Here is an 8,604-nt window from a genome sequence, read left to right as displayed (position 1 = left end):
TAATCATATATTAAAAAGCAGTTTAACTGGACATTTATAGGTGCTGTTAAACCGGTTTATCACCCGAACAAACAAATACGTTTTATGACCAGCCATCAACATAAATAAGCAGCTTAAAGTTCTTATGTGTAACTTAAATATGAAAAATCACTGCTAGATTATTGTATTAACAAACAGTACACTAACAAAATTTTTGAAGAAAAAAGTCTAGAAACAATATTACTGTTCCAAATAATCTAATCATGTCTTAGTCCTGCTTGCTACTTGCTACTGTACTAACTAAAATTAAATGCAGTTTTAAACTGACAAAAATACTGACCAAATGTAAATTTATGCTCAAAAGTTTGGGGTCACTAAGATTTTTAATGTCTCTTATTCTCGTTAAGGCTGCATTACTTTTCTTTTGACATTTTTAATAAATATACAGTATTGTTCAAAATAATAGCAGTACAATGTGACTAACCAGAATAATCAAGGTTTTTAGTATATTTTTTATTGCTACGTGGCAAACAAGTTACCAGTAGGTTCAGTAGATTGTCAGAAAACAAACAAGACCCAGCATTCATGATATGCACGCTCTTAAGGCTGTGCAATTGGGCAATTAGTTGAAAGGGGTGTGTTCAAAAAAATAGCAGTGTCTACCTTTGACTGTACAAACTCAAAACTATTTTGTACAAACATTTTTTTTTTCTGGGATTTAGCAATCCTGTGATTCACTAAACTAATATTTAGTTGTATGACCACAGTTTTTTAAAACTGCTTGACATCTGTGTGGCATGGAGTCAACCAACTTGTGGCACCTCTCAGCTGTTATTCCACTCCATGATTCTTTAACAACATTCCACAATTCATTCACATTTCTTGGTTTTGCTTCAGAAACAGCATTTTTGATATCACCCCACAAGTTCTCAATTGGATTAAGGTCTGGAGATTGGGCTGGCCACTCCATAACATTAATTTTGTTGGTTTGGAACCAAGACTTTGCCTGTTTACTAGTGTGTTTTGGGTCATTGTCTTGTTGAAACAACCATTTCAAGGGCATGTCCTCTTCAGCATAGGGCAACATGACCTCTTCAAGTATTTTAACATATGCAAACTGATCCATGATCCCTGGTATGCGATAAATAGGCCCAACACCATAGTAGGAGAAACATGCCCATATCATGATGCTTGCACCTCCATGCTTCACTGTCTTCACTGTGTACTGTGGCTTGAATTCAGAGTTTGGGGGTCGTCTCACAAACTGCCTGTGGCCCTTGGACCCAAAAAGAACAATTTTACTCTCATCAGTACACAAAATGTTCCTCCATTTCTCTTTAGGCCAGTTGATGTGTTCTTTGGTAAATTGTAACCTCTTCTGCACATGCCTTTTTTTTTAACAGAGGGACTTTGCAGGGGATTCTTGAAAATAGATTAGCTTCACACAGACGTCTTCTAACTGTCAAAGTACTTACAGGTAACTCCAGACTGTCTTTGATCATCCTGGAGGTGATCATTGGCTGAGCCTTTGCCATTCTGGTTATTCTTCTATCCATTTTGATGGTTGTCTTCCGTTTTCTTCCACGTCTCTCTGGTTTTGCTCTCCATTTTAAGGCATTGGAGATCATTTTAGCTGAACAGCCTATCATTTTTTGCACCTCTTTATAGGTTTTCCCCTCTCTAATCAACTTTTTAATCAAAGTACGCTGTTCTTCTGAACAACGTCTTGAACGACCCATTTTCCTCAGCTTTCAAATGCATGTTCAACAAGTGTTGGCTTCATCCTTAAATAGGGGCCACCTGATTCACACCTGTTTCTTCACAAAATTGATGACCTCAGTGATTGAATGCCACACTGCTATTTTTTTGAACACACCCCTTTGAACTAATTCAACTAATTGCCCAATTGCACAGCCTTAAGAGCGTGCATATCATGAATGCTGGGTCTCATTTGTTTTCTGAGAATCTACTGAACCTACTGGTAACTTGTTTGCCACGTAGCAATAAAAAAATATACTAAAAACCTTGATTATTCTGGTTAGTCACATTGTACTGCTATTATTTTGAACAATACTGTATATATATATATATATATATATATATATATATATATATATATATATATATATATATATATATATATATTAGTTTTTTATTAAATGTATTCCTCTGATGGCAAAACTCACATGATCTTTCAGAAATCATTCTAATATGCTGATTTGGTGCTCAAGAAATGTATTTTTTATGCTGCTTAATATATTTGTGCCCTATATATTTTATATATATATATATATATATATATATATATATATATATATATATATATATATATATAAAATATATATATTTTGTAACATTATAAATGTCTTTCCTGCCACTTTTAATGAATTAAATGAATCTTTCCTGAATAAAAAAGCATTCATTAATTTAAAAAGATCTCAATCATCCCAAACTTTTGAATGGCAGTGTATTTCTGGCACAAGACAAAAACCAAACATCTTTCTCCAAGTAACAGAAAAATGGGGAGTCTTGAGTATTTGTTTTTGCAATTGTGCTTGGTGCCAAGTAGTGATGCAGCAATTGCACATCTCACTTCTTAAGTTCTTCAGGCTCAAGTGCCATATTCACTGAGATGTGGGAACTTGCTGGTTTGTGGGTTTTGCTTTCCCATGGGTGAAAACCCACATCCTAAAACACCAGCTCATATTGTAACAGAACAGATCGAAGATAACACCGGAGGAACAGTGCTGTGATTGGGTATATATTTTTTCAAACAACATGCTCAGGTTTGTGTGAGTTGTCCAAACCAATGGTTTGAACAAGAAATGTGACTCTTTGCGGTGGCCTCATATTTCTGGCTTGGAGGAGGGAGAGGAGTCACCCTGCCACAGTACACGGCCTGTAATCAATCTCTAAAAGGAAATTATTTCTTCAAACCTTTTCCTATATACTAACAAACAAAAACCACATTTCACTCTGTATTTTTCAAGCACTTTAAAATTGCAAAATCACTAAAGACACTGCAAAGCCCCAATATAAATATAAGAGTGTGTATGAGAGTGTAATGAAGGACATTTCTCCATTTCCAGTAACGATTCCCTTGAAACTTGACCAAATCTCTGAATTTCCTGAAGCTGAAAAAGGGCAGTTGCACCATTCGTGTAACGCATGAGACATTCAGGTCTGCCCTTAAACACTTGAACGCGCAAGTGTGACGTATTGATCAATGGGCACGTCTCAAACAGAGACCAATCTATCCAAGTTAAAGCCACTTGCCAAACGGATGCCGTTTCAGCAGTAATACATCCCCTGTGGCAGACAGCTCTAACATTTGGACCTCTGCTAATACAGTCTACTGACATAAGCCACTCCAAAAAAAATGAGAGAGCCGGCAAGATGGAGAGAGAATGCCCTGCGTGCAGAAGACAGAGGATAGCTCAACCTGATGCTCAATAAGACATTATTGATAATACACGCATAAGGCATTACTCATGAGACACATGAGGAGGTGGGACAAACTCACTGTAAAGTAACACTTGATTAACAAGATTCAAATGTAAAAGATTTAAGCTAAAGTTCACTTAAAAAATGATCTTTTACTTACTTTTACTCATGTCATTCCAAGGCCACATGACTTTCATTCTTCTGCGGAACGAAAAGATATATATATTTTTTTTAAATCATGCAGGTCTTTTCAGAAAGTTCTTTTTCAGTCAGTTCTTTCCATTGAGCTTGTATACAAATCATTCTGATTCTTTCACAAATCAGGATTCAACTTACTGATGTCAATTAAGGTTCTCAAATCAAAAGTCCACTTTCAAAAAATAACAAAAATTTAGTCTGATGACATATTACAGCTTCAGAAGATTTAGAGAATAGTGCACAACTCCTATGAACTACTCTCACGTTGTTCATTTACTTGTGTTTAAGCGCCTTATGAAGCCAGGCGTTTTTATAGTGGTCACTATAAACTGCATTATACTGAAGCTGTAGTGTGCTTCACATCAAAATAACAGACTACAAGTCTCAAACGACATGAGGTTTTGTAGATAATAACAATTTTCATTTTGGGGTGAACCATTTCTTTCAAGACCCTTCATCTCTCTGCAGACCCATGCAGTGATTTCAGAACAAAGAGCAGAAACTTAAATCTACTGTATATCAACACTTTATTCAACTGTAACATCACTTTCCTGCTTTCTTCTCCCCTCTCTCTTGTGGCTTCTCCTCTCTCCTGTTGAAATATGCATGCACTCTTTCCGTCCTTCCGTCTCTGGTGGACACATTAGGAAGGATGGTATATACCAACATGCCATCTGAAGTCCAGCATTTTAGATGCTGTCATTGCCTATAAAACATTTAAGCATAGTCCTTTTCCCACAGGCACTGCAGAAAGGCTTGTAATTAAATGAACAGCTTGTCGGAAGAATAAAAAAAACCACCTGTCAATCAGTGCTGTTAATTGGGTATAGACCATTAGTGTTACTGCTAGCCTGTTGTATAGATTAGTGTCCATAACAGGTTCTGTAAATAATGGAAAGCTTGAGATATTTTCACCCTGAGAACTAAAGAGAAATAGTGCTTTTGACTGAAGGTCCAGGAGTACCTCGGTAAGAAAGAGCCTTGTGTCTTAGGGTCCTGTTGTGTTTCATCAACGTGTGCTGCAGATCTAAGCAAGGAAGTTTATTTTTGTTTCTTCACGCTCTATTCATTTGAGGTTGTGCATATAATCATTTGTATCAGGGTTCCTCAAATATTGCTCTGGAGGGCCAATGCCCTGCATAGTTTAGCTCCAACCATAAACAAACACATCTCACCAAGGTTTTCAAGATCACTGGTTTGAGCTAAACTCTGCAAAGCAGTGGCCGTCCAAGACCGGATTTGAAGAACCCAGATTTATGTTGCTTTGTCAGACTGTGGCATCCCAGTAGGGCAGACAATTTCAACATCCTGAATGCTGGAAGCATCAGTGACGCCTCCCTCACTCCCCGCACTACTCTTGGAGGACGTGCTACGCACCAGAGAAGTCATCTTTTGTCCGTAGAGGTCTCCTATGTAAAGAAAAGGCATGCTGAGATTTGGCAGTTTTTCGTCCTCTGGCTGAAGCTGCTCAGAGTCCACCAGGGCTTTCTGTCTCTGGTAGTACTTGGAGAACTTGTTGAAGATGATAGTGATTGGAAGGGCGACTACAAGCAGGCCGCAAATGATGCACAAGGTGGCGATGAGTTTCCCAGCCAACGTGATGGGATACGTGTCGCCGTATCCCACCGTGGTCATGCTGATCGTCGCCCACCACCAGCCTACTGGTATGGTCTGCAATTCCGACTCATCGTCCTCCCTCTCCACAAAATAGATGAGCACTGAGAAAATGGAGATTCCCACGGAAAGGAAGAGGATGAGGAGTCCGACCTCATGGTAGCTGTGACGGAGCGTTGCTCCAAGCGAACGCAGCCCGACCGAATGCCGTGCCAGTTTGAGGATTCGAAAGATACGCATGAGGCGCAGGATTTGCACGACCCTTCCCACGTTCTCAAGCTCCTCGCTTTCCTCAGCATCCATGGTTTCAAACGCCAACGTGGCATAAAATGGAACTATAGAGGCGAAATCAATGATGTTTAGCACATTGCTTAGGAATTTGCGCATACATGGTGTGACTGCTAACCGTAGGATGAACTCGAGAGAAAACCAGAGGACGCAAAAGGTCTCGAACACAGCCAACACTGGGTCCTCCACTTCTTTGTCATTAACGTCCAGCCTTTGGAACTCAGGCATGCTATGAACGCACATGGCCACAATACTCATCAGTACCACACTCAGTGAAAACACTGCCATTATTTTTGCGGAGCACGAATATCCCGGGTTTTCCAGTCGCAGCCAGAGTTCCTTACGCTTCTCAGAGCACCAGGTGCCCTCAAACTTTTCCAGGTCTTTGTCAAATGCTGACAGTTCCTCCATCGATGAATCTAAGCTGTCCTGTAGTTGGTTCTGCAGGTCATCGTCATTTCCCCAGTCGTGATCTCCTGTGTACTCTTTCTGTTCTTGAAATCTGTCGCTGCAGCAAGCGTCCAGGTGAAGCTCCTTGATGCCCCAATATTCCAACTCCTGGCTGAAACTAAACACACACAACTCTTCCATCAGGTGGATCTTTCCGGTATGATAGAAATTGAGCACGTAGCGAAAAAAACACGGATTTCGGTCAAAATAATACTCGCGTTCGGATGCTGCATAGTCGTCGCAAAGCTGGAGAATAGCAGCCTCTGAGCTGCAGTAGAGAAGTTTGGCCAGTCGTGTGTGGGGGAAGCGTTGGAGGACCATTCGTTCCACTTGCTGCTTAAAGCCGCCGACGTTGAGGTTGATGAAGCTCTCCTCGGGGCCTTGGCGGTGCAGGACCTGCCCATACACCATGATGGATGTCAGAACATGAAGGAGTGAGTGGATCTGTTGGGCTAAGCAGTTTTGGAGAGACTCATCTATGGCTGCATGCCTGTAATGCAGGAAGAGAAAAGCCCGATTATCACTGACCTGTTGCTATTGATACCTGCTCATCAAAACCATGCAATCTTTTTTTTTCTCAGTACTCCTTGCCACAATTCACTGTACTGTACTCCACTGTATGGCAAGACAAAAACATAATCAGATTTAAATATGCAGACAGAAAGACAGCTAATCTATTATATACTGCTTCTAAATGTAACAATCATGATGGGATAAAAGCATTCTGGAGCCCAGATCAGCTTTTATAGCTGCCAATGGATATTGATTTTGTACACTGTCATAAAAAAAAACCTTTTTGATTTTGTGATCATTATGAGCATTTTAATAGTAATTCTGACTTTCTTTTCCAGCAGTACGGCAGGGTACAAAGTCATGTCAAGGTTTCAGGACATTCAGTGAGCACTTGACAGTTCTAATTAGCAGTGCTTTTATAAAGTTTGAAAAATTTATATTTTTATTGTGAGATGATGAAACCTTTACAATTTACAATGACCATTAATGAAAATTATTGTAGTTTGCTTTATTTTTATTAAATAAGTAAAAAAAAAAAAAAAAAAAAAGGTCATCTTGTCATTCAATGGAAACTGTGTGTACATAGAGACATGCTTATTTGATTGGTGACCTATAAATTGTGCAAAAACTTATATATTTCCTCTTTAATGTCCTATCATTTTCTTTTTTAATGTATTATTTCAAGTTTTTAGTTAAGACTTTCAACTCCAGATTTTCAATACGGCTCAGACTTTTACACCTGTGTATGTATGTAATAATTAAACTTGCAATACATACAACGTAAATAAAATCTGACAGCAACAAAAGTAACTATAGAAAAACGAAATTACTTTTGGGTACAACATCAAATTTCTAAATGACATTTTGAGTTTCTGCGAGGTGTGTGCAAATCCACGTGCTCTGCCTGATGGAAATCCAGCACCAAGGACAGCACTGAAGTTAAGTTCAAAAGAAACACTGCGGAACAAAAACTACAAACAAGCAATGTCACAGTTTACCTGTTTTCCTTTCTTTTCAGACGGCATCAGTGCACTGCAAAGACGTTCGGTGTGGATATTGCCATCTTCCAGCGCCTTCCTTGGTAGAGTAGAGCCCGGTGTGCGCTCGTTTGCAGCGTTTGCCCCATGTCCCGCAGCAGACTGTGTCGGGTGGGACACTTGGCACACAGTGTGCCGCAAACGCACTCGCGGTGCCTCGGGGCAGCTGTGCGTCCGTGCGTCACTGGCCCGTGGCAACTGAAACGCGCTTGCGCTTCGCGTTACTGGACGCGCCTCCACATGCTCCAAGGAGGAACAATGATTGAGAGAAAAACCAGGGCTAGAGAGCGACTCTTTGACCACCCGTGAAGACCAGTTAAAGGATTAGAAAACTAATAAAAGACTGAGATTATAGATCCCTGGAGTTACTGCTTAGGAAGAAAGCAGAGGTCGGATGGATTTTGTGAAAATAAAAGAAATATAGCCTACTTAAAAGCAGCAACGATTCTTTTCCCTCAAACTTTTAAGAGCATCATGTGTGTAATTTTAATAAAAGCGAATGTCATCATCGACGGAGGATACTGCAGTTACGTTAAAGAATGTTAAGTTATCATACCATGTAAAGAGCGAGTGGTTTGTCAACACATTCACTTTCTTCGGTCAAAGTATTTCTCCCTGACGCAGCACCTGTCGCACGTGCAGACAGGAATTGACAGATGATGCCCTCTAGAGGCCGTCAAGAGTACGCCGGTTTAATCTTACTCTTTACAGTATGTATTTTTAAATACGTTGTTCAACTTAATAAAGAAAAAAAATATATATTCTTGTCCAATAAAAAACAACACTGTCACTTATGCTCAGCGAAACACTATAAATGTTTTAAACATATGCAATAAGTAACATTATACACTGTCAGAAGCGTCAGTTCTCGAGAGCGACTGCAGAGGGCAGCATTGCGTGGCATACAACGGATACTATCTCTAAAGGTTTCAATGGACAGGTGCCTAAAATTAAATATGTAAACTCTCAATTCAAATCAGATTACTGACAAAAGTGAACAGCAACGTCTGAGAGATTTGAGATTTTTTTTTTTATAATATCTTTATCTTTTTGTAAATATAGGAACATTTATTTTTTTTTG

General features: G+C 39.4%; 1 protein-coding gene across 1 annotated transcript; it reads right to left on the bottom strand.

Moving 5' to 3' along the window:
* Positions 1-3,945: 3,945 nt before the first annotated feature.
* On the bottom strand, positions 3,946-8,539 carry kcns3a (potassium voltage-gated channel, delayed-rectifier, subfamily S, member 3a). Its single transcript, XM_052573387.1, has 2 exons — positions 7,485-8,539; positions 3,946-6,463 (listed from the first exon to the last, which is right to left on the bottom strand). The coding sequence occupies exon 2, from the start codon at positions 6,382-6,384 to the stop codon at positions 4,876-4,878; it is 1,509 nt and encodes a 502-aa protein (XP_052429347.1). The 5' UTR covers positions 6,385-6,463; positions 7,485-8,539; the 3' UTR covers positions 3,946-4,875.
* Positions 8,540-8,604: the final 65 nt, after the last annotated feature.

Source organism: Carassius gibelio, chromosome B13 (assembly GCF_023724105.1).
Source record: "Carassius gibelio isolate Cgi1373 ecotype wild population from Czech Republic chromosome B13, carGib1.2-hapl.c, whole genome shotgun sequence".
NCBI classification, from domain to species: Eukaryota; Metazoa; Chordata; class Actinopteri; order Cypriniformes; family Cyprinidae; genus Carassius; species Carassius gibelio.
This window is presented reverse-complemented; position numbering and strand designations above follow the sequence as displayed.